Consider the following 27852-nt stretch of genomic DNA (forward strand, 5'->3'; position numbering starts at 1 on the left):
TACTACCTCATAACAGGCACCCCTTGAAAGTGGAAAGTTCGTGCTTCCTTTGCCAGAAGCTTTGAAACTCCTTATCTGGACACGTGTCAGGCCATCCTGACAACACCCATGTCAGCACACGTGTGAGTGTGTGATCAGTGGCAGTTTCTGCAGCCACATCCCTAACATTGAGGGGAGATTCAGGCAACTCCTGAATGGAGAGAATGTTAATAGCAGGAGCAGGATCTGCCTCTATCTGTTTAAGAGGTAATCTGCTGAGGCCGTCTGCATGACCTATTTCTTTTTCAGGTTTGTGAATTAAAGTGTAGTCATATGCTGTTAGGAAAATTGACCATCTCAGCATACATGGAGAAATAATGTGTGGTGTCTGTTTGTTAGTAGTATACTAACCCAGCAGAGGCTTATGGTCTGTGTAGACCATGAAGTGGCAGCCATATAAGAAATCATGGGATTTCTTTATGCCAACCACTATGGCCAAGGCTTCTCTGTCAATCTGAGCATAATTTTGCTCTGCAGATGACAGAGTCCTTGAATAATAGGCCACAGGGACTTGTGTCCCATCAGCCTTCAGATGGCTAAGTACTGCTCCCACCCCATAAGGAGATGCATCGCATGCGATGACACAGGCAGTTGCTCATTGAAATGCACTAATACGGCATTTGAAGAGAGCAAGGCCTTAACCCCATTGAAACTCCTTTCATGGACTTTAGTCCACTGCCATGGAGCTTGTTTATCTAAGAGCCGGTGTAACGGCTCTGCCACTGCAGCCTTGTGTGGAAGAAATGTGTGATAGAAATTTAAGAGCCCCAAGAAAGCTAGCAGCTAACTTTTGGACTTGGGGCTTAGGGCCTGCTGAATCTCCTGAAGTTTTGACTCAGCTGGATGAATGCCCTGAGCATCAATTCTGAAGCCTAAGAAGTCAATGGAAGTGACTCCTATTTTGCATTTGTCTTGCTTCAATTTAAGGCCTGCTTGGCGAAAACGCAGCAAGACAGCCCTTAATCTTTCTGCTAGATTTTGAGATGACTCCCCAGCAATGAGGACGTCATCAAAGTAGGGACAGACCCCAGGAATACCATGAAGTGTGCGTTCCATGACACTTTGAAATATGCCAGGGGCCACATTAACCCCAAACTGCAGTCTTTTAACCTTAAAAGCCCCTCTCTGTGTTACGATCGTTTGGGCCTCTGCAGTTGCCTCATCAATAGGTAGCTCTTGATAGGCCTGTGCCAAATCGAGTTTTTCAAAAAGGCGTCCCCCTTTGAGGGAGGCCAGAATGTGGCTTACCACCGGCACTGGATATGTGTGCTGTTGCAGCGCTTTATTCAATCTGCACTTATAGTCCACGCAAATTTGGACTTCTCCATTAGCCTTTAAAGGCATTACAATGGGGGTTTCCCATGGACTAGAGTCCACAGGTTCTAAGATGCCCTGCTAGAGCAGCTTGTCCAGCTCTGCATCAATTTTGCTCTTGAGAGTAAAAGGCACCCTAATCCTAATACGTGTGATAGTTGGGTCTAATTGTAGGGCAATGGGAGGCCCCTTGTAAGAGCCAAGCTCTGAGCTGAACACATCAGCAAACTTCCTGCAGACTTCTGCAAGGCCTGGCGTTTGCAGGCTATGCAGCCCAATCACTTGGATTCCAAGGGCCTCGAACCAATCGAGTCCAATGAGACTTGTGTGATCATCCCCAACTACCACCACATCTAATAGGCCTTCAAAAGCCTTACGCTGCACTTTGAGCGTAGCCTCCCGCTTCACACTGACTCTGGAATTCTGAAAGTCAGTGAGGACTAAGTTCGATGGTCTGAGTTTGACTCGAAGGCCACTACTGCTGCAAATCCTTTTGAAGGTGTCATGTGAAATGATTGATAGAGCGGACCCTGTGTCCAACTCCATTGATAAGGGAACCCCTTGCAACTTCACGTCAATATGAAGCTTTTTCTTAAGGGGCTTGTGTGTCCCTGTCCTCAGAATACTCCTGCGCAATGCACAGAAACCCACCCTGTGTTGGCTGGGGACCCTGGTACCTTTCTGAAGCAATTCTTCCCAAGGTTGGACCTTCTGATGACCCAAACAGATGGAGGCAATGTGGCCTTGCCTGCTACATGCCCGGCAAATGGCAGAGTGGAATCTGCAGTCAGCTTGTTGTGGCGTCCTCCACACCCGAAGCACTGAGGAGATGCTGGGGCCTTGTCTGGACACCCCTTCAGCCTTCTTTCTGCTGGCTGGTGAAGTCTGTCCACCTCCTCTTCAGGATCCGATTCTGGATCTTCTCAAGTGACCTCTTGATGGATGGTCACGGTGGCTGGAGGGTTTCGGGCTAGTCGCAAAGCCTTAACAGTGCCGCCTGCTGCTTCTTCAGCTGGAATCTCTCTTAAGGCATCTTGAAATGATACCTCTTCTTTTGCGAAGATCTTCTGTTGCAGTTCTCTACTTTGTAGGCCACAAACAAAACGATCTCGCAGCCTGTCTTCCAGGTCTTTGAACTCACAAGGCCTGGCCACTTGTCTTAAGGCAGCAATGAAGTCTGCAGCAGATTCACCCGGTCTCTGGTCTCTCTGTCGAACGCATGCCTCCAAGCAATTACAGACAGTTTCAGCTGGAAATGTTCTTTAAGCATCTTCTTCAAGTCAGCGTACGTTACTGACTCCAGAAGTGCAGGGGCCACCAGGTTTTCAGCAATGTCGAACATTTCCTGGCCACAGATGCACAGAAGTGTTGCCGCTTTAAGGCCGTCTTCCCTGATTTGATTAACTCTCAAGTAGTTCTCCACCCTTGCTACATATGAATTCCATTGTTCTGGGTGGGAGACATCAAAGTCCGTCAAGCGGCCAATTTTCGACATCGTAAACTTTTACTGCCTTTGCTAAGTGCCTCCTCTGTAAGCTAGTAGTTGGGGAAGGGGTCCGTTTGCCAAGCTCACCTTTAGCGATGCTGTACTGGCAGGCTGAGTTGCTAATGCAGGACGCCATCTTCCCAGTCTTCAGGACTTTCTTGGTGAGTCCTATCTGTTTCTCTTGCTTGCAGGGATCCCACCTTCATCGCCAGTTTTATGTATTCGGTTCTCAGGCATTAGACAAAGACACATGATGAACAAGCAATCTCTTTATTGATCTTCTCCTTACAACCAAACAACAGCTAAAAGGCATGCAGGCCTTTTATAGAGTCCTGAACCTGGACAGTGTCAGCCAATAGGAAGCTGGCTGTTTTTGCGCCTTGCGCATGTGCACAAGGCTGGCGACAGCCAGTCTGGTCCCGGGCAGCTTTTGGTCTGCCTGGGACCGTTTGCAACATTTCTGATCCTGCTGAATACTTCAGCAGCCTCAGGACACAACAATTATCCCTGTGTGGTCTGTAACCTGGCCGGATTATGAAAGTTCATAGCCGGTTTGGCCAGAAAAAGAATTGGCTCACATTCATGAAAACAAGAACGTCTCTTCAAAATGGAGACACTCCCCTCCAAATGTAGAAGCAGGTATTTGCTGTTTAGTGCTACTTGGCAAGTGGTATTCTAACCTCTAAAACTGTTGGTTGCATGCAGCCATCATGATGAATAGTCACTGATCAACCATGAATTTGTCTCATTTTCTTTTAAATCCTTGTGGCAGAAAACACAGTAAAGCTTTACAGAAGAAGCTTTAGATAATGAGGTTTGTCAAAGTTAAGCTTGAATTTGCAGCCAATTTGTTATAGTAGATAAGGCATCAGGCTATAAACCAGGAGACCATGAGTTCTAGTCCCACCTTAGACACAAAGCTAGCTCGATGACCTTGGGACAATTAGTCTCTCTCAGGCCTAGGAAGGAGGCAATGACAAACCACTCCCAAAAAGCCTTTCCAAGAAAACTTCAGGGACTTGTTGCAGCAGTTGCCAGGAGTCAAAAACTTCTCAAAGGCATGCACACCCACATATATTCACACAGATTTTATGGGATTTATGCGAAAATATCAATAGCTTCAAGATAATATGTCTGAGTTATTGACCTGCAAAGATATTGCTAGAAACCATTCACTAAGGCTTTAAGTGTGAACATTTTAACAAAACCTACAAAGTTTCTACTAATTTACAAGTTATTCCAGTTAGTTTCATGTATATAATTAATTGAGAGCTGGAAACAGTTATGCTGACAACAAAGTCAGAAACTCTAGGTCACAATGCAACTGAAAACACATTCAGTATAAATAGAATTATTGCAGTCGTATTCAATTGCACAATGTTGAACTCTCTGGCATGCAATAGATTAACTTCAGTCTTAGAGGTTATATTTACACCTACTTGATACTACAAGGACATTGTCAGCAGCAAAAGAAAAATATAGTCAGTTGATCCCATAAAATTAGAGATGAAGTATCCCATAAGTAAGCACTAATCCTGAATTAACTCTTCCTTTTTGTTTAAATTGTCATTGTAAATTCCAGTAGCAAAATATTTGCACAGATGATTCAAATATGAATAATTATTTAAATATATTTATCTCAATAAAATGTCTGACATTCATTAATTCTCTTCTATAAATGTGTACATTTTAATGGATATTTTATAATACAGAAAACTGTATCACTTAAGATGTTGGCAATTTTAACAGTTCCAATTTTTTTGTAAGAGATAGGTTTTACTTTAATTTCAGTGGGTCATAAACGAAATACTGGATATTTCTATACATATTCTAGGAAACATTTCAGTAAATATAAATTATTGTAAAGGATATTGTCAACCCTATCGGTCTATCCCTCCCCCCCCTTTCTTTCTTTCTTTCTTTCTTTCTTTCTTTCTATCTTTCTTTCTTTCTTTCTTTCTTTCTCTCTCTATCTATCATCTCTTTTCTTCTAGCTAGATAAAGCATAAATAACTATGCTTTTACCAAAAAATAGTTTTATAGAAAAAATGATATTGTTTACTCATGAATCTCTCTCCATTAAGAGAACCAAATGTAATTCTTCCTTTCATTTCTATGTAAGCTTTTTTTAATTTTTATTATTTTATTTTCATTACAATCATAAGAAAAAAAATTCAGATACATAAGAAGTTAAAATACAACACACAAATTCCGACATTGCTCACCCATTTCTCCCCAGACCGCGTCCCCCTCTCATCTCTTCACTTCCCCCTTCCTTCTACCTCCTCCTCTCCTCCCCTCCCTCTCTCCTCCATCTTTCTACTTACTTATCCCTCTCCTCTTCTTCTCAATCGGATGCGGTCTGGGGGAAAATGCCTGAGCAATCCTCTATCACCAAAATCTGAACTATTGAACATACTACCCATACTCTCCCCTCCCCCTCCCCCCTCCCCCTCCCCCCACCCGACTTCCCAGAGCTCAGTACAGGGGTACAAAAAAAAGAAAAGAAAAAAAAAGAAAACTAAACATAGTCAACTTAAATTTACTACTTATACAATAACCAGAATCCTAATAACCCTTAACTCTCTGCAAACTTCAATTCATAATTTAATAAAAATCCATTATTCATAAAATAAATGAAACTTTGTTGTTCCATACTTCTTCTGAATATATTCTATCCATCTTCTCCATACTGAAACATATCTCTTTTGTGAATGGTCCTTTAAATAAGCAGAAACTTTAGCCATTTCTGCTAAGTTAGAAACCTTGAATACCCATTCTTCTAAAGAAGGCAGAGAATCTTTTTTCCAATACTGACCCATCTTCTATGTAAGCTTTAAATTTGAAATTTTCATTAAAAGATGTTATTTACAGCCTTGCTAATGTAAATTAGAGGGGAGGGAAAAAATGAAACATAGCACATCCAATCTGTTGTAGGCTAAATGATAGCTCACTCACTTAGTAACACCATAATGCCTTCATAGTGTGCAGCAGCTAAAACAATAGAATTGTTAACTGTTCAGCAGTAACTAATCAAGTGTTTTTATTCATATCCCAAGAATGTTTGGAACAGACAAAAAGCAATGACTGAACCGGGAAATGAGAATTTTGATACCTCAGAAGAAAGAAACCTTGAATTATTTCAGATTCAGATAAAAGCTATGAATATTCCTCCGCTGTATGATAACCTTCCAAGCATGTTTATGTTTTTAGTCAAACTGGAGTCATTATCAAATACATCTAATAAACAGTGATTCAGTTGGGTGTCCATTTGATGTCAAGACCAGGTCAATAAAATATTTTCCCCCCAAATTTTCAAAGATTAAACAAGGTCACTTGCTCAGCACAATTAAGGTGAATGGCAGTTTGAGATAATTAGTATCAATGCTAAAAAGTGGCATACTTACTCTCTATCGATGACAAGACACGTCACGGGCTCCGCACTAATAACATTAGCCGTTCTGACATCTTCCCTGAAAGGACAACACACAAAATGGCCAGGTAATTATCTCTGCAGTACTATACAACATTAGGACACAAATGCATCTTGCAAATGAGAATTATCTTTACTGATATATCATACTTTAAACCATTAACAAATAATGCTATTTTAATCTTCTTACTCTTGGGAAATGTTTACAAAACATTATCGACACAATAGTCATTTCCCCAGTAGAAACATTGCCCCAGCATTTTAATGCTTTTTCATAAGATCATTTTATTCATCCTTTTCTCACTTGACAATTCATTTAGCAGAAGCAGACCATTCATATATTAATACGTGTCACAGAAGAAGTGTGGATATTTTAGTATAGTGATGTCAACATAATCTATCATTTCTATAAATAGAGAAAAGCAAAGCAAATAATTAATGAATCAAGCTACATTAGATGGGAGAAGACTAATTAATGTGGACCTGCTCTGTTCAGAAGATGGGTGTGTGCAGAAAATAATAAATAGGTCCTAATGTGTTCTCTAGTTTTGGTTTTTCCTCATGCATCCCCACATAAGTTTCAGTTTGGTATGAATTCCAATTATATAAAGAAAATAAATCTTCAAGTATGTACTGTACTGTACAGGATGGACAAAACTTTCTGCAAGAAGTTGTTTTAAAATTTTAATTTTTCACCAAATTATGTAGCTTTGAAGACACCAACTTTTTATGATTCTTTGAATACACAAATAAGCATGTTGCAAAGAAAAATGTAGTAACTATCAGAACCATTCCTATTTCATTTCTACCTATCCCCTCTGACCTAAAAACAAATCTCACCTTCCCCTAGGTTCTGCCATACTGGGTCAATCCCCTCTCCCCCTTGGGAGTATGGCAGAACCCAGGGGAAGGTCAATCCCCCCTCCCCCTTGGGAGTGTAGCAGAACCCAGGGGAAGGTGAGATTTGTTTTTAGGTCAGAAGAGATAGGTAGAAATGAAATAGGAATGGAATCTGACAGTAACTTTTTAATTTACCTAATTTAGTGCCATATAGGGCCATGGGTTTTGTTACATAATCAAAATAATAAATGATTGTAGCTTAGTGTTTTCTTTTGAAGTGAGTCCTGTTGCCCAGAAAATTAGTCAGAACATGTGCTAGAATGCATTCTAGAAGAGAAAGAAGGTAATAGAGGAAAATCTTATAACTTTCCATTTTCTAACTGGGTTTTGAGTTTTGCACAGAACAATAAATGTCTGTTCAGGAAAAGAAAAAGAAATATAAAATAGACAAAAAAAACATGAAAAAGTCATGGGCAGCTGGCTTCCAATAATGCAACAATCTTTGGAAATCCATATTTGCCATCATATTTGAAAAAAAATCAATTATTTAAATCTTAATATATATGGACATATAGAGACTTATCCCTTTTAAAAGTGCCTACATTATTCAGGTAACACTATCACAATATTCCTATTATGCTGTTCAAGGATTATTTGTAGTGTTTATCAGGAAACTATATGCTATTCACGGAATATTTGCAATGTTTATCAGGAAGCTATTGTTTTATATAGAAATATTGTTCAACCAACAGAGGATTCTTTACTTTTTCCCTTGAACAAATCATTTAACATTATGTGGAAATATACAATTTGTTATGGAATTATATATCAAAATGCAGTATCACTCCTATTGGCATAACAATGATTTTTAAGAATATATGCTAATAAATATACCATCAGTACATACCACACACAATTCCAGATCTGATCAAATCACTCCTTACCATAGAAAACCATGTATGGTTTTTAACTTGTTTAGTTATGCCTCTCAAGATTAATACCAGTAGGTTAAGATGTGATAAATTATATAAAATGTAAGCATGCAGTCAGTCTTTTTATTAGATTAATCCAAATATTTGTTATAATGCAGCCCTTCAGAAAGATCCAGTGCTACAGCCTAGCTTAAAAGCACTATGAAAATGCAATTTGGCAATTACTAACTCTGAATTTTTTTCAGTTTCAAGATTGTATTCTTCATCACTACTTCCGGAGAGGTAAAATCCTTTCTCAGAATCGCTGTCACTATCTGAATAACCCATGACGATGAGGTCAGATCTACCATTTTTCTCCTGGAAAGAAACTGCTGTTTCCTTCTGTCCACAGACTCTTCCCTATGTAGTATACTTGCTCTGGAATTTTACAGACCTTTCCATTTAAAATCTCTAGGCTTGGAAAAGGTCACAGCTGCTCTGGAGGTCTCTCCTATGTATCACTGGAAAATGAAAGCAAAGCATCTTGTAAGCCCCATGGAAGCACTAGTATCAGCTGACAACAACAAATCTTTCATATGTGCATCTACTTTATTTGTTTATTTCTTTTATTTAAACTAACCCTTGCCAATCTGCAAGAAGATTCAAACAAATCTGCCTACCATTTTTTGTTATGTTCCTCTCTAGCTCAGCAATTTCCTAGTTCCTTAGAAAAATGACATAATGTTCTTCATTATGAAACTGAAATTGTTTGATATGATCGAAAGAATGCTTAAGCTTAAAAAAAAGGCAGAATTGGTTAATGATTCATTCAAACTGTTGGAAAATGCTTCAATGTAATTAGATCATTTTAACATTTGGCAACTGAAATATACCAAGCAATAAATAAACTGGATTACTACTACTAATAATAATAATGTCTGATTTTGCATTTACCATAATCACTAAAAGGAATGTTTATTTTCCTCCAATAATAAGTGATCTTTGAAGTGAGGGGATGTTCTTGCATTTCCTGAAAAGATTAGGATGAGTTTTTCAAAACAAATCGTTTTCATTTTTGTTAGCGGGTCAATTAATTTTATAAATATTATGCATTAGTTTATAGGGATATCTTGATAGTTTGCATTGCTTATATGTCATATGTGATAAGGTGGGACAACAGTCTCCAAGATACATGTATCTTTAGATAAGCAATCCTATCTTACTCAAATAACGTGACCATGGTAAAACTGAGCTTTGGTGACACTAGGCATTCACTTAACAACTGTGGCAAGAAAGGTTGTAAAATGGGACAAAATTCACTTAACAACTGTCTCAATTAGCAAGAGAAATTTTGGGATCAATTGTGGTTGTAAGTCGAGGATTACCTGTATTAAAAAGCTAAACTATAGCCATTTTAGAAGAAAAGTTGGTGCTTTGCTATTATATAGAAGCAAGAGAGAAATGTACATTAGATTAGAAAGGAATCTAAGGGCAAATGTTATGCTCATAGTAACAGAGATAAACACGTCAATTAGTAAGTGAGAAATTAGGCTAGGAAAGTAAAACTTGTAAAATCTAAAGCTAGATCTGTTGTTTACACCTGCCTGTAAAAGGCTTTTGCTTTGTGTGCTAAATCAAACTTTTGAACTCTGAATTATGGCATCTGGCATTTTGACCAAAACATGGAAAGAACTAAGGGAATAAATTCTTCTAACAGTCTCAGAACACTGAGATAATGTCTTATTAATGTTAACTTCTATATCCAATATCTTCTAACACTAACTCCAGGAAAATATGAATCAGGAATATATTTTGCTTCCTAAATCCTACTAAAATAAAACAAGAGGTTTTAGTTAAATGCATGTGTTTGTGTCTGTGCCATGTCTCTATCTCTTGGGTAACCCTGCTGAGAATATATAATAGTACTTAGACTTATATACTGCTTCACAGTGCATTTACAGCCCTCTCTAAGCAGTTTACAGAGTCAGCATATTGCCCCCAACAATCTGGGTCATCATTTTACTGACCTTGGAAGGATGGAAGGTTGAGTCAACCTTGAGCTGGTCAGGATCGAACTCCTAACTATAGGCAGAGTTAGCCTGCAACACTGCATTCTAACCACTGCCCCACCATGGCTAACATTCTTCACTCTTCCCCCCTGTCAAAATGAAGCAGTACAGAAGGATGTGTGTGCATGTGTATGTTGTGTGCATATGTTGTGTGTGTGTGTCTCTGTATGTGTGAATAACAAACTTGAAGAGAAAAAAGAATGTAGGAATTTTATGAGAAATAGAGAATTTAGTAAAAAAAACCTTTTATAATACAGAATATTGATATACTATTCACTCTTACGACTACACAGCTATGAAAGACACTACAACAATGAAGAAATAGAATAATGAAGAACACCGTCTGAAATTATATTGTAATGGAAGTTGTAAACTTTATAAGCCAAGGTTTTCATTGCTGAGTACCATAAGGTACCATGGAAGGAAAGAGTGAAGGAAAAAAAAGTTTTATATTTGCTGTACTAACATATATAATTTATGACACCATATGCCATGTTTTCTAACATTTTTATTGTCACTGAAGCCCTGCTAAGTGTAGCTCTTCAAATGAGCTCCTGATTAAGACAGTAAAGCCACAGTCTTCTGTCGTACACAATCTGTGCAAAGCAGGTGGCTATCCCTGAACTGACAATATTAATTGTTTTATCCACCAAATCAGATTCAAATTATACAGTCAGTAGGAGAAAATTATGACAGTGATATGTAATTCATAACCATCAGCCAGCCATCAAGATCACAAGCTTTTAAAATATCTCCTTTATCATGATTTAGTCATGCGATTCTTTGTGATCCCTTTTTTAGCATCTCTCTGCTGTCAGATATTTTACTTTGCTGAATAACATCACAGAAACTGTAGTGCCAAACTGTATTTATTTTTCTTTTACATGTGTTAAACAGGAACACATTATCTTGTGCCTGATATATATGCTAGACAAAATAAATCAGACATCTCTTCCACACTAAACTTCAACTTTCCTATCTCTATCCCTAATTTTGTCACTGTGGCAAAAACTGGGTTGAAAGCACATCTTGCCCCAAAGAATCCATTCTCTGCCTTTAGATTATATTTGTTATACAGTATGTTACTTTTTATACTGGGGGTGTGATGGCTATTGCTTAAAGACTCTGAGCTTGTCAGCTGGAAAGCTGACAGGCTGGGACCAAATGCTGCATAACAGAGCTCCCATTTTTGCCCCAACTTCTGCCAACCTAGCAGTTTGAATGCATGCAAATGTGAGTAGATGAATAGGTACCACTTCACTGGGAAGGTACTTTGGTGTATCATCATGATGGCCACATGACTATGGAAGCATCTTCAGATAACTCTGGCTCCTATGGCTAAGAAACAGAGATGAGTATCACCCCCTAGAGTTGAACATGACTGGACAGGGGAAATCTTCACATTTAGTTGTATGATATTTTTTAACTTGCTAAATAAAGAATTTAGTTTATTAGCTCAATTACTTGTGCCATTTTTTTAAAATCTCCCAATGTGAAGCTATATAAGCTTTCCTCCCAAAGGGTCCGTAGCTTAGGTTGCAAAGTATTTCAGATTAAGGAATTTAATATCGTAACCTTTGTGTTTATTTGCATTATTAACTGAACTCATGTTTGAATGCTATTTCATAATTGGGGTAGAAACCAGTTTTTTGGGAAAAGTTTGTTTGCTATCTCTTTCTTTTAGTGTTGCTGAAAATCCAGTTCTGAATATTTTGCAAGCAAATTAAAATCATAAATAAACTCTATATAGTGGTGATATCTAAAATGAAGCAATATTTATATTTGAAGTCTATGTCTTGCCACTTCTTAATGTATTGCCATATCTAGTGGGACTAAGTTTTGAATCAAGGAAAAGCTGCAAAAAAATAAAATAGTAAGTAGATTAATTCTTGATAGAAATTGGACTAGGACTCATATAAAGTCCTGAGTGGGGCAGTTATATAAATCAATGCAGCAAATAGACTTCTCTGTCTATTGTATGCCCTTGAACACCATGGAAATCACATCTTTGCAATCTGAAAAAATGACAAGTGGAGAAACCCTTTAAACTAAGATTAATACTCTGCAATTTCTTGGCTCTCCGATAATATTTCTGCAATATTCCAGGAAGACTTGGAGAAACCTTGTAAGCATGAGGTTAATTTTGAAATGGGAAAATCTTTTAGGCAGAAGGGAAAAAAAGAAGGGAAACCATCTGATAGGACCTGAGAAGAAACCGAAATCTAAAAAATACATAAATTGCAACAGAAAACAAAAACAGGATGCATCTAGACCTGTATACCAAGTGGAAAGCACTTACCAAGTTTCTTAATTGTTATAAATGATTCAGGGCGTACTTTACTGACATAAGCCACATGCAAATACTTCTCAGGATTACAAGAGAAATCTGACCCCAAATCAGAAATGTAATTTAAGAAATTCACTTTTAAAATTTTTATATGCTGTTTTTATGCTTTTAATATTTTATTCCATATGATCCAGTGTCGCTCTGTGAGTGAGATGGGTTGTGTCAGAATCCAATTATATTTCATCTCTAGTTATCAACTAAAGAAAACTCCACTTCTGCCTTCCCTGGATTCTGTCATACGATGAAGGGAAGGGGGTGAACAAAGGGGTTTTATGGCTCATACGATGAAGGGAAGGGGGTGAACAAAGGGGTTTTATGGCTCTCAGTTCCTTCGGTATACTTCAAAGAGACTGAATGTGGATAGCACCAAAAGGCCTAATCATAACAAAGGGGGCTATTACCTTTCATGTAGTTTTCTCTGAAGTCTCCATCCAGCCAGCAATAAGGAAAAGCGGGTGGGAATGTAATGCCTGAGACTGTTGCTGGAAGTAGGGGGTGATTGGGTGGGGCTATTGGGAAACCCCTTAAACCTTGAATGGAAGAGCTTGGACCCCAAGTCCTGTCTAGAATGCCTGCAACCATTTTCTCTTAATAAAGGATGCCTATTGGAAGAATTATTCCAAGAGTTCTGTCTTCTTAAGACGCAAAGTGGGGTGGGTCCTTACATTAGACAGGACTTGCAAAATTAATCCACATGGAAGGGAGACCCTTGCCAGGGGATTTTGCAAAAAATTACCATGTCAGACAATGGAGCCCCCCCCGCCTGCATTGACACACGAACCAGTGAAACCATTGGCTACAGCCAAGAAACAAATGGGGTGTTTCAAGTGCGGAAGAGAAGGGCATCGAGCTGTAGAATGCCGCTCCAAAGCCCCCCAGCACAACCCAGACAGATCCCCAATCAGCAAATCCGGAAAGTCTTCAGCTAAGCCAAAAGAAACTGCCATGAGAATGATGGAAATTGTGGAACCCCCCCACCTCTGCTCATCAGGGGGAAAGAAATCCAGCCTGCACCGCAGGGTGTGTGGACACCTCAGATGACAGCTCGGAGGGTGAACCCCTGGTAAGTGGATGCATCGCACCCATCTTCAAGACAGTGACTATATTAATTCCCCCCATGCCCGAAGCCGTGAAGGTGAAAGCCTTAATAGACTCTGGCTGCATCCACTGCCTCATTAGTCCGACACTAGTGGGGAATCTGGGCATTCCATCGAGGAGACTGGAGCAACCAATCTCATTTGGCCAGTTAGATGGATCCATAGCAGTGGGGGTGCCAGCTACCCTAGCCACTCTACCAATACAACTCTCCCTGGGCAAAAATGAGGAGGACATAACGTTTGTGGTGACCCTAGGCATGGAATGCCCAATGATCCTAGGGATGGAATGGTTAAAAAAATGGAACCCCTGGGTAAATTGGAGGACGACAGAAATCAAATTTCCAAAGGGGGACCCTATGGACTTAAAATCCCAAGGGGGGCTACCAGAATCAAGAATAGAAAAAGCATCCATGGGAGACGAAAAGGGACTACCAGAAATACCAGAGGAATACAGAGACCTTGCTGAAGTTTTCAATGAGGAGAGGGCGGATGAGCTCCCCCCCACCGACCCACAGACTATGTCATTGAATTCACGCCTGGGGCAAAACTCCCGAAGCCCAGATTATACTCCATGAGCCCAAAGGAGAAGGAGGAAATGGAAAGATTCATAAAAAAAAAAAAAAACTAGAGAGAGGGTTCATTGAGCCAGCCAAGCCTAAAGTGGCTGCCCCGGTCCTCTTTAGAGAGAAGAAGGACGGCTCTTTACGCTTATGCATGGATTATAGGGCCCTGAATATAATCAGTGAAAGCAACCTATACCCTCTGCCCCTCATGAAAGACATGCTGTCACACCTCTCGAAAGGGAATTTTTTTTCTAAACTAGACCTAAGGGAAGCTTACTATCGCATGAGAATTAAGGAAGGGGATGAATGGAAGACCACATTTAACTGCCCCATGGGGTGATATCAATTCAAAGTCTTGCCATTTGGATTACAAGGGGGCCCTGCAGTCTTTATGCAATTAATCAATGACGTTCTAAGGGAGCACCTGTTCAAGGGGGTCCTTGTTTACTTGGACGACATTCTTATCTTCACCGAAACAAAAGAGGAACATATCAACCTTGACAGAGCGGTTTTAAAGAAACTGCGAGCCGCCCACCTATATGCCAAACTCTCAAAAGGCGAATTCCACCAGGAAAGGATAGACTACCTAGGTTATCACATATCCCCCCAGGGCATTGAAATGGACCCAGAGAAGGTCAGAGCAGTATTAGATTGGGCACCACCCCGCACAAGAAAGCAACTACAAAGTTTCCTGGGCTTTGCAAACGTTTACCGCCAATTCATCCCCTCATTTGCCCAGATAGCCTTGCCCCTCACTAACTTACTAAAAATGAAGGGAGTATCCTCAGTAAAACCTAGCCAGCCACTAACATGGACAATGGAGTGCCAAGCAGCGTTTGAGAGACTAAAGAGACTTTTTCTGCCGAACCAGTACTAAGACATGGACAAGCCCTTCGTAATACAGGCAGATGCAAGTGATGTGGCAGTGGGGGCTGTTCTATTACAAGAAAATGATGATGGAGTATTGCAACCATGTGTATATACATCCAAGAAACTCACGGAAACAGAACAGCGCTGGCCCGTATGGGAGAAGGAGGCATATGGGATACGTTGCGTATTACTCACGTGGCGACAGTTCCTGGAAGGCAACAAAATCCCCTTCCAGGTGTGGACTGATCCCAAAAATGTGGAAGCCCTGAAAACGCCCAGGAAACTCAATCCCAAACAAACCCGCTGGTCCCAGCATTTTCACCAGTTCCAATTTAAGCTCAAACATTTACCAGGGAGAAAGAACTTCCTCCAGATGCATTATCTCGCATGCCCAAATATAACAGCGCACGAACCACAGACTCTAAACCAATAATGGCAGAGTCACAACCCAAGCTAAATTAAAACCACAACTGGACAGCCAAACTGGAATTGAATTCCAAAAAAGTTTGGAAACAGAAGAATGGTTCCAGAAAAACAAAAATGTGTGCACAATGAGAGATGGGTTGCTGTGGGTAGGGGAAAAGTTATATATACCAACAACCCAAAGAGTCACTTTCATGCAGTTTTGCCATGACACAAAATAAGCAGGGCATTTTGGATTTGTAAAAACTTTACACTTAATTAAATGGCAATTTTGGTGGCCATCAATAAAAAAGGACATAGAAAGTTATGTAGCCAGTTGCCCAAAATGTGCGACTGCAAAGAGGTTGCAAGGGAAATTGCCAGGACTATTACAAACAGTGGCAAATCCCTCAGCCCCCTGGAGAGAAATAGCCATGGATTTTATAGTGGAATTGCCAGAAAGCAATGGGAATACTGTGGTCTGGACGGTCACGGACTTGTTTTCCAAACAGGTGCACTTTATCCCTTGCCAAAAGATTCCCACCGCAAAAGCCTTAGCAAAACTTTTCATCCAGCACATTTACAGATTGCATGTGGCACCCCAACGCATCCTCTCTGACAGGGGGGTGCAATTTACATCTGCATTTTGGAAGGAATATATATCCCTCTTAGGAACCACTCAGGGACTGACATCTAGCCATCATCCACAATCAAATGGGGGGGCTGAAAAAATGAACTCCGTACTTAAGCAATATTTAAGATGTTTTCTTAGTTTCCAGCAGACTGAGTGGGCAGACTTACTCTCTTTTCCAGAAGTTGCCTACAATAATGCAGTCCACTCCAGCGCAGGTTACACTTCTTTTCAAATAGCCACCAGTCAAAGTTTCAACCCCATGCCAGAATTAACTCCAAACGAACCAACGATCCCATCACTGAAAGAATGGATGGAAAAACTACAAAACACCTGGCCAATAGTTAGAAAAGCACTAGATGAAGCTAGGCAGGCATACAAAGCACAAGTTGATTTAAAAAGGGTTGAGCCTACACCATTCATTATAGGTGAAATGGTGTACTGATCTACAAAATACCTAAAGTCCCTACAACCCTGTAAAAAACTTGGACCAAAATATATAGGGCCTTTTCCAATTAAAAGAATCATAAACCCAGTAACAGTAGAATTAGAATTACCAAAAAATCTCAGGCAAATACACCCAATTTTTCATTGCAGCTTGCTGAAAAGAGAGCATCAGTCAGCTTTATGGCCAAAAATCCCCCCCACCACCACCTCCAATCTTGGTGGAGGGCGAACAACACTTCGAAATAAAGGAAATCCTAGACTCTAGGAGATATCATGGAGCGACTCAGTACCTAGTTGCCTAGAAACACCTCCCTGCTCACAAAACGAGTGGGTCCATAAACGTTATGTCAGAGCCCCGAAGCTTTTAAAGAAGTTTCACATAGAATATCCTAACAAGCCTGACTAACTTTTATACCTATTTTGTTTTCTTTCAGGTGGATCTGTCTTATTTTTGAGGGGCAGGATGTCAGAATCCAATTATATTTCATCTCTAGTTATCAACTAAAGAAAACCCCACTTCTGCCTTCCCTGGATTCTGTCATACGATGAAGGGAAGAGGGTGAACAAAGGGGCTTTATGGCTCTCACTTTCTTCAGTATACTTCAAAGAGACTGAATGTGGATAGCACCAAAAGGCCTAATCATAAGAAAGGGGGCTATTACCTTTCATGTAGTTTTCTCTGAAGTCTCCATCCAGCCGGCAGTAAGGAAAAGGGGGTGAGAATGTAATGCCTGAGACTGTCGCTGGAAGTAGGGGGTGATTGGGTGGGGCTACTGGGAAACCCCTTAAAACCTTGAATGGGAGAGCTTGGACCCCAAGTCCTGTCTAGAATGCCTGCAACCATTTTCTCTTAATAAAGGATGCCTGTTGGAAGAATTATTCCAAGAGTTCTGTCTTCTTAAGATGCAAAGTGGGGTGGGTCCTTACAGGTTGTTTTTAAATATGATAAATAGACAGATAGATAGATTAGTAAATAAGTGAGTAAATAAATATTTGAGAATAAATCAGAATGGACCCCTCCTAGACACAATGAAAATAACCTTGAGAAATGGCAAAAAGAGCGGTATGATAAGAGATATCTGAGCCAAAACAGGAATAGGCATGGAGAAAGCATCTCAGAATTTATCCTCACTGGTTCTCTGGAATCTAAAGACAGAGGAGAGGGGAAGTGCTTTCAGAGGTTCTGTTACTGTAATCTTATTTTAAAGATAGTATGTATTCATGATTTTGAGTTCCTGGTATGTAATACCTTGGAGGGCTGACTATATGCGTTAGACTCACAACTTCTGCTTCAAGAGCATGTGATAGTTGTGGCCAAGAACTCTTTCCCCATTACAGCTGCTATACTCTTTCCAAGAACAGTCTCTTTTATTAAACGACATCATGTGATAGACCCAGGAGACATTATGTGTAATGACCAGGCCGAGCCAGAGGGAGGGGGTCAAATGTGTTATCAGTCTCAAGTCCCTTTGCACCCGCAAGAGATCTAAATCCAGCCCACCTTAATTCCATTGACTCTTATTTGTTGCCAATTTGCTTTAACTGTTAATAGTTCAGATTCTTGTAAAGAGCATTAGCTTACAATAAGCCTATAATCATTTGAACTCCTGATTTCTTGTACTTGACACTGATCATGGTAGTGGCATCTGGTACCTTCTCTATCATGGCACCTGCCTTGTGGTATAGCACACTTACTTCTTTTAGGAATAAGTACTCTCACATGAGAAAGGCAGATATAACTGAAATTATAGATTCTCACAAAATGCATCTCTCTTTTGTCTGGATTATCCTGCATCCAGCCTATTATACAGTGTACACACAGGGATTCAGCAGTGTCCCATTATTTCCTGAGCATGTCATAGAGAATATATATCCTCTGTTTATTTTTAAGTACTAGCAATATCTTGTGAAGTTTTGAGGTGAAGTCTGCTATCTGAAGTTTTATGCTGACCTCTGAGGATTTATACTGATCAGGATGGAGGATTTAGTTAGTTTCCAGAAACTAACTAACACCCTTGAGAATTTCAAAGAGCATCCATAATAATTCACATTTTAATACTTGCAGGTAGTTTTAGATTTTGTCTCTTTCATTTTTAAAATTAATTTAACTTCATTCAAAATATATATTCCATCTTTCTTTCTTTCTTTCTTTCTTTCTTTCTTTCTTTCTTTCTTTCTTTCTTTCTTTCTTTCTTTCTTTCTTTCATCAATATTTGATGTGAAATATACACAAACACTCCTTTATATTAATTGATAATGCTTCAGTCAAATATAGGCATTGCTGTTATTCTTTACCAATTTTCTTCCCTCAGATTATGCTTTCTTGTAACCTAATCTACAAACACTCAATAGAAGTTGTTTTTGTATTAAAAATAATATTGGATGAATTGGTTTCAAATCAATAAATAGAATTATTTAGAATTTTAGAGAAGCCTATCAAGTGATTTAAAATGCAAATCCGGAAAGGTTTTTTAGAAAGGCAAAATGAAAACAGGAAACTAAAAATGATGATTTACACTGCACATTTGTTACATAGTTTTTTTTTCTTTAAAGCTGAGCAGTCAGCCGCAACAGATTTCCCCACAAAGCATGTTTTTGAAGGAATTTAATGAGAAATTAAACAAGATGATTTGCTTATTAGCAGAATGGCACTTACTAGAAACTCAGGCTGTGATCCTGCAAATATAAATGTACAGAGAAACCCAACTAAGCCTAAGTCTCCATAAACAGCAGCAGACCTATCTACAATGGAGAACAAAATGGAATGTCTATAGTTCATTGGGGGAGAATTTAGATCTCCAGGGTCTATGAGAATCAGGGGATATTATGCTGGTCCCTGGAAATAAAAACGTATCCTGGTTATTATTTTCCCTTCCATTAAAAGCAATGGGAAGAAAAGAAATAATATTACCATACTTTAAAAAGCACTGGGAAAGCAATATAGAAATTCCACCATGACTTTTGCTTTGCCTTTGCAAAACAAAACTGCAGGTTCAATCTGCTTTTCAATTATGCCTAGATTATAGCCTGGGAATGAAAAGGGTGGAGATATTTTAAATAAGAGGCGTTGAGGCAATCCTAACAAAAAGTTAGTTGCAGGACTCAGATATGTGAAAGCAAGACACTTGCACAAAGATAGTTGAACTCATGTAGATTATCCAGATATAGATAGAAAAGCGCACACACAAAAGGTTTGTTTAACTTAAAAAAATCCCAAAGATTACATTCATGTCCATGATATTCTCTTTCCCTAGAGGCACTATTAGCATGTTGCAGACTGAAGAGGGAATTCTAATGAGTCCTGGGAAATAAATAGATTGTGGGACAAGGAAACCCTTAACTCCATTTTTATGATCCTGTAGTCCCTATTCAGAGTAGAGTTGGGGCGACTGGATGGAGCTGAACATTTACTTGCTGGATGCCCTTCCTGACTCCCTTGTGAAGTTTGTGGTAGATTTTTTTTTTATTTTTATTTTTTAGTCCTAGGGGAGAAACATCTGGTGCTACCTAGAATTGAACTCTCAACCTTTTGAGAGGTAGGGGAGATTCTTCACCCTTAGACCACTACGTTAGTCTACAGTGTAAGGAAACCCTTAATGATAGCCATTTAATGATAGCCATTAAGGAAACCCTTAATGATAGTCATTAAAGAGAGAAGCAACCTAGAATTAAGGAGAATTTTCCTGAGTCAGAACAATTAATCAGTGCAACAACCTGCCTCCAGACATTGTGAATGCTCCAACACTGGAAGTTTTAAAGAAAACTTATTATTATTATTAACATCATCATTATTAAATATAATCAATGGGGAAATAGGATTGAGCAACATTGAAAAATATTATAATTCAAATATAGGCAAAATACATTTTTTTCTTATTAGCTCTAGAAAAATGATACTTAAATACTGCATGGTAGAGGTAGTATAAATTGAGACAAAGAGGCATATAAAATGAAACTTTTAAAATTATACAGCATATTTCATGCAAGTATTTAAAATGCTTATAGCAACTCTAAATTTTTAAATCTTAGCCTGTAGTACCTGTTTACTAGATTATTATAGAAGTCTATGAGAATGATGGAGAGGGAAGAGCTGCAGTCTAGCCAACTGTCATGCAAAAGGTATAAATGAACAAAGACTTGCAACAAAAGTCAAAGATAATTAAAAAAAGTTTCTTTCAACATATAAATAACAAGAAAAGGTCAAGGAAACAGTTAGTCCACTAAAGAGAGAAGATGGCAAGGAAATAGCAGGCAGTAGAGAGAAAGCAGAGCTGCTTAACACATTCTTTGCATCAGTCTTCATACAAAAAGAACCTATAGCCAAACCTACCAAAAACATAACTGTAAAAGATAGATTAGAAATAAAAATTAAGATAAGCAAGAAAATGGTAATAGAACACCTGTCTGATCTTGATGAATATAAATCACTGGGACCTGATGGATTACATTCCAGAGTTCTGAGCTGGCAGATGTTATCTCAAAACCATTGTACCATATCTTTCAGAAATCCTGGAGCACCATGGAACTAGCAAGGGACTGGAAAATAGCTCCCATCTTCAAAACAGGAGGAAAAAAAAACAGACCCAGGAAACTACAGACCAATCACCTTGACATCAATACCTGGGAAGATACTGGAAAAAATAAGCAAAAAACAGATCTGTGTACATCTAGAAACAAAGTTCTAACTAGTAGCCAGCACAGGTTTGTTAAAAACAGATCATGCCAAACCAATCTTATTTCATTCTTTGACAAAGTGAGTAAATTAGTAGACCAGTGAAATGCTGTGGAAATAGTATGCTTAAACTTCAGCAAGGTATTTGACAAAGTAGACCACAACCTACTTCTTGGTAAACTAGAAAAATGTGGGATAGACAGCATCACCATAAGAGGGATTTGTAACTGGCTGACAAACCATACTCAACACGTAGGCCCTAATATTACTATATTCACATGGAGGGAAGTAAGCAGTCTTAAGCCCAGTGGTCTTCAATATCTTCATAAATGACTTAGATGAGGGAACAGAAGTGGAACTCATCAAATTTGCGGATGACACTAAGCTGACAGGAATAGTCAACAACCTAGAACACAATCTCAGGATTCAAAAAGATCTTGACAGACTTGAACAATGGATCCTATCCAACAACATGAAATTTATTGTGGAAAAAAGCAAGGTAGAAAAGGCAAGAAAAACCAAAGATAGAAATACAGATTAGGCAAAACCTGGCTCAAAAACAGTAACGGTGAGAGAGCCTTTGGAGTCCCCATGGACGATCACTTAAATATGAGCGAGCAGTGTGTGGTAGCAGCCAAAAAAACTAATACAATCCTTGGTTATTTAAACAGAGGCATAGAAACAAAATCACATGAAGTATTAGTACTGCTTTATAAATCCTTAGTAAGACCACATCTGAATACTGCATCCAGTTTTGGTCACCACATTACAAAAAAGTTATTGAGACATTGGAAAAAGTGTAAAGAAGAGCAACGAAAATGATTAAAGACCTGGAGACAAAACTGTATGGTTGCAGAAATTGAGTATGGCTAGTCTAGACATGATAGCAGTATTCCAGTATTTGAGGGGGTGCCACAAAGAAGAGGCGGTCAATTTATTTTCCAAAGCACCAGAGGAAATACAAGAATCAAGGAGAGGTGCAACCTGGAATTAAGGAGAAAGTTCCTAGCAGTGAGAATAATTAACTAATGAAACAGCATGCCTTCCAAAGTTGTAGGTGCTTCATCACTGGAGGTTTTTAAGAAAGGATTGGACAGTCACCTGTCTGAAGGTAATAAACTCAGAACTTGTCCATGACCCATGAAAGCAGATGTGTCTGTTTTCAAGATTATGTAGTTGTAGGATTATACCTGGCAATATGCCTGTGCTCTGAATCAATAATTTGCAACTAAATGTAAAGTGTTGCATAGCACTAATACAGGGGTCTTCAAACTTGGCCCTTTTATGACTTGTGGACTTCAACTCCCAGAATTGCTCAGCCAGGCATGCTGGCTGAGGAATTCTGGGAGTTGAAGTCCACAAGTTATAAAAGGGCCAAGTTTGAAGACCCCTGCACTAATATATAATGAACAAAAGCATCTGCCCATCCCCCCTACCCAAATGCAAAGAAATTTTGAAGCCCTTTGATGTCAAGTCAGAAACTGAGAAATTAAGAATTCTGCTTAGAACTCTCTAATTACATTTCATGAAACCTATAGGTAATCTGGAAACACTGTACATTAGAAAAGGAATAACAACAATGAATAAGAGAATGCACATCTAAAAACTATTTTCATCACTTACAGAATGCATTTCTGTACTGGTGACTCACCAATCTGTTACTTATGTAAGTCATTTGTGTTTGTTTTAAAATCTGACCTATCTCGCTTGCTAATTTGTATCACTTATTCACTTGCTGCATCAATCAAACAGAAGTAACATTGGAAAAATCTAACCCTAACCCAGTGATGGCAAACCTTTTAGCGACTGAGTGCCCAAAAACAGGCCCCGCCCCCACTCCATCCCCTGCCCTGCCCCCGCTCTGCCTGTCCGCAGGGCCACTCACCACCTCCAGGGCCCGCCGCAGATCACCCAGGCAGCCCAGCAGCTCCATGGCGGCCATGCCCTCTGCCTGCGCCCTGCAGCATGAACTGTGTGTGATGGGGCATGAGGGCAGTCTTGTCTACACTGCCTGGCTGCCATGTCCTTGGCTGTGCTGCTCGCATGGGCCATGCTCTGGGGTGGCTCTCCTCCAGGGTGGCTGCTGGTGAGGAGGGGGTCATGGGGGGAGGCAAGGCTGGGGCAATGGCACGTATGCCCACAGAGAGGGCTCCGAGTGCTGCCTCTGGCACCCATGCCATAGGTTCACCACCACTGCCCTAACCCATTTATTTTCTTGGCTACTTTTCCAAAACTTCTTTAGTTTGTCCTTTGCTCAGCCTCATGCATTCTCAGTGCTGTTTTGTCTGATTACTTGTAAGGGCCACAGGATTTGTTAATGTAATATTTGTTGATGTAATCAGATCAGAGGAACCACCAGCCCAAATCTACTGAGGGTGTCATGCTTAAACTGACTGGCAGGACAAAAACAAGGAAAGCAGAAACCTAAGAAAAGAATGCCCAGGTATAATAGCAGTTACAGAGTAAAACAATATTAAATTCAATCACAGTACAGGTAGTCCTTGACTTACAACAGTACATTTAATGACCAAAGTTACAATGACATTAAAACAAGTATCTTAAGACTGTTTTTTGCATTTCCAACAATCCCCATGTGGTCAAAATACAGGCACTTGGCAACTGTCTCATATTTATGATGGTTGCAGTGTCCCAGAGTCACGTAATCAACTTTTGCACCCTTCTTACAAGCAAAGTCATTGGGAAGCCAGATACACTTAAAGAAGTGTTAATAACTTAATCAATAACAGTGATTCATTTAACAACTATGACAGGAAAGGTCATAAAATGGGGCAAAATTCACTTAACAATTGTCTCCCTTAGCAACATAAATTTGGGGCTCAATTGTAGTAGTGAGTTGAGGATTATCTGTAATTATCCCCAAAGATATTTTACTGTCGCTTATTTTGAAACACAATTGTCCCTGTCCAACTGTGGAGGCCACAAACATACTACGAACCTGAATGGGAAACCATGGTTTGGGTCAAGTTTTATCATTCTGATAAACTAACTAAAATAAGTGGAATGAATAACTCTTGGCTATGGGGTATTCATTTTAATAGATCCACCCTAAGCATGTCTAAATTTGGATTTAATTTCATATGTATTTCCCATCTCCAACTAATCAGATGGGCCTGTTATACTGCGTCCTTACTGTGGTTTAGATTAAAATTATTGATTTTAGTGACTACATCTTTTACTCTATAAAATGTTATTAATGTGGATATAGTGTTTTTGTACAGATTTTTGCACATCACCAAGAGAGCGCTTGATAAATAGAAAAACCAGGAAAAACAGAAACCTTCATCTCAGTGTTTTCTATATTTCAAATACTTAAATGTACCTTAAAAAATAAGTTCAATTATACAATTCTAAATGCTCTTCACAGTGCTTATTGGATCTGAGCTTTTCATATCTCAGTGATGTATTCTTTTAGGTTTCCATCAAGTTAGGATTCTGACAACCAAGCCCCAAAGTAGCAGAGATAAAATCAGCCTAGGAAAAAGCATCATAATGCAAGGCTATCCTGAATAAATATAAATTTAACAGCAGTAAAAAAAGATTCCTTTTTCTCTGTCATCAAATGTGCATAACATGCTATTGAAGTATTATAATTGCAAAAGGTCATCAGTTTTGCAGTTGGTTCCAGTAGTAGTATTTCAAGAGACCTCCACGATAATAATCTGAAAATTCAGTATAACTATTTGGAGAATGGAAAGATTTTGCTTCCCTGGTTTGTTTGTTATCATTTTTAGCAACAAGTCTCAAATAACCATGCATTTAAAATAGGAAAATTCACAGACGAATTTGCACTGGATGTGCTTCTTGGCAACATTTTACATTAATTTGTGCTGTGCAATGGTGACCTCTTTGTATCCTAAATAATACATGTCAGAACTGATAAAGCAGAAATCCAGAAAACTCTGAAAATTCAGAATTCTGAATTCTGAAAAGCTGTCTACCATTTCTTTATGTATAGTTATCAGATTAAAAGTCTTTAATGCATGCAGTCATCTCAGCAGCTTTCCTAACCTGAAGTGCTGATTTACAATGCCTAAAATTTTCTTCTAAGAATTTTGGGACTTCAATTTTCAATATATTTGGAGGGTGCCAAATTAGGATAGGCTGAACTAAAAAAAACCCCAGTATTTTACATAAGTGTGTTTGAAAGATAATAAGATTTAGCCTAAAATTTGGCTAGTCTAATCATTTCCATAAGGACAAACACATAATTATATTTAATAGAAGCTAAATTCAAATTGCAGAATCAGGTACAAAGTAAAGAGTCATTACTATGAATTCTTAAGCATATAGCTATCTAGTGAGCATAGATATTTTTTTAGGATTTGTCTTTATGGCTGATCCTCAGAAATTCAAGTTATTGACATTTGCAACTGTTACTCAGTTGTAATGAGTCTTGCTCCATTTAAGTATCCTATAATTTACTTATTTCTCATTGTGATTATCACTGGTTTATCAGAATTATCAGTTAGCACAGCTGAATAAACTGGCCTAAAAATATTTTGCAACAAAGCAGACAAGCTAGACATTAACAAGGAACGTATTTTGCATTTGTATTATATATTGTTCAGTCCACAATAGCTGCTTTGTAATATTTGTCAAGTTATAGGCCAGCCATCCAGAAACCTTTTTTAACTGTTTCCATGAATACAATGTTAAAGAAGATGCTGCTGGAGGTAGCAGAATTCTATATTCTATATCGCATATGTTTTTTTTTTAATTCTTTGATCAGGAAAGGCATGTATAAAACAGCAGCAAAAAACAACTTCAAGGGCTCTACGGTATATGTATTTTCTGTGGAAAACAAAATGTGTCTCTCACTTTTCTCTCTCCTAAGCCATTTGTGATGGAGGGTGACAGAGCTAACCTTTTTCTTTTCAAACTTTGGGCTCCTAGTGCATACAGCAAACTGTTCATACATGCTTGTGCTTTCTCAAGAAGACAAGTTAAGAATCATGGCTGTTATTCGATGAGTAATGTCTTTGAACACCTGGACAGAAATCTGTGTTTTTATATCAGATCTTTAAGCTATTTTAAATATATATGCTATATGTATATTAATTATAGATAATTATAGAAATTTTTACCCTTTGTTTTAATCAAGGAGTTCTTAACTACAAGATTGAAAAAAAAAGCTTTCTTTCAGGGTATACTGAACTGTATACTGGTAACATAAGCTAGCTATCTAAAATAACTCAGGAGAAATCAAATTGGTCTTCAAAGAATTCATATATTGAAATACTAAATCTTACTGGACTGAGAAAATTTTCCCCAAAGAAAATATTTTTTTCCAAATGCATTGGCACTATCTAAATTAGTATGTTTTAAACATTTTAAGGTTTCATAATGATATTTTAGCATACAGAAGCATTCCATAGTTTAACACAGCCATAACATTCATGGACATATAGCATTAGCTATATGCTATATGCCAAATTTACATAATGAGCTAGGTGGGAAATAAATTTAATAAAAAATAAATTTACATTACAAAAGACCATTGTTTTATGGAATTTGAGCTTTAGAAAATGTTGCTATACAGGTAGTCCTTGCTGAACAACTACTTATACAACAATCATTCAACTTACAATGATGCTGAATGAGGATGACTGACGACTGATCTTTGCTGCTGTCTGAGTGTTATGGACAAAGGACAATGTGACTTGGTAACCAGCTTGCAATTATGAGAGAAGCAGCATCCCATGACCACTATTTGCAACATTTTGCTGCCATCTTCTGATAAGCAAAGTCAGTGGAGAAGTTTTAACTGTCATGGTGAGTTCGTGCAGTCCTGTGACATTATGCTTTATGACCTTGTTGTTTAGTGATGGAGTTGCCAATCCCAAATACCATAGTCTTTGTAAAAGGACATTCCCATAGTTAGCTTAACAACTACCATATAAAAAATAATAAAAAAACACATTATTTTAGTTATCCTCACAAAACAGGATATTCTTAACTGTTAATTGCAAAATGTATAACAAAGCAACAGCAGAAACTTTTACATCACTTGTAAAACAGCATTCAAAGGCATTGTCTATAGCTATGATTAAAGAATGATGGATAAAATTTAAATTTTAAGTGTACAGAGGTCTGAATCACAATTTTTTTCTACTCTGAAATACATACATTCTACATTTCAATAAAGTGTAACAATATTGTGGCAATGAAATATTTTAAGTGTTGTGAGCTTATGATGCTATTGGATTAATACATAAGACAAAAAGATATGAAAAGAAATGAAACTGGAGAACACTTTTTATGAAAGTAAAAAATTTCAGCAAGGTTACCGAGAGCATGACAGTGTTCTATATTCCCTTTAATTAGGAGTACATATCTTTTTTGGTTCATATTAATCCCATCTGTTTTTTGTAATTAATTTTTCTTCAGAGTCCTAGTTCTTAGCAAATATTTTCAAGAACTTATAAAAAAGTTTCTTAGATGCAAAGAGGCCAAATAATTCCCACTCACCCCTATTTACAGTGAAAACAAAAATGGAAAAAATGGTCCTAACTAACAGATCATAGTTGAATACAGATGGTGCTCAGTTTGTTCAGCAATTGTTCCAAATTATAGCTATGTTGAAAAAACAGACATATGACTGGTTCCCAAAGTTTTGGCCAGTCTAGCATCCCAACTACAAACTGACTTACTACATTCCAGGGAGCTGTGGTCAAGTGACTGCCCTTTGCAAGCTTCCCTGCCAGCTTACC

General features: G+C 38.4%; 1 protein-coding gene across 6 annotated transcripts in view; it reads right to left on the reverse strand.

Moving 5' to 3' along the window:
* The window catches only part of PRKG1 (protein kinase cGMP-dependent 1), a 1362786-nt gene that overhangs the window by 242409 nt on the left and 1092525 nt on the right, over positions 1–27852 (reverse strand). For all 6 annotated transcript variants that reach the window (XM_039327748.1, XM_039327751.1, XM_039327747.1 and 3 more), the window contains one exon: positions 6247–6312. In XM_039327748.1, coding sequence (XP_039183682.1) covers positions 6247–6312 — 66 coding nt within the window. The remainder of the gene's footprint in view (positions 1–6246; positions 6313–27852) is intronic.

The sequence above is a fragment of the Crotalus tigris genome, unplaced genomic scaffold (assembly GCF_016545835.1).
Source record: "Crotalus tigris isolate CLP2741 ecotype Arizona unplaced genomic scaffold, ASM1654583v1 scf7180000024366.3429058, whole genome shotgun sequence".
Classification (NCBI taxonomy): Eukaryota; Metazoa; Chordata; class Lepidosauria; order Squamata; family Viperidae; genus Crotalus; species Crotalus tigris.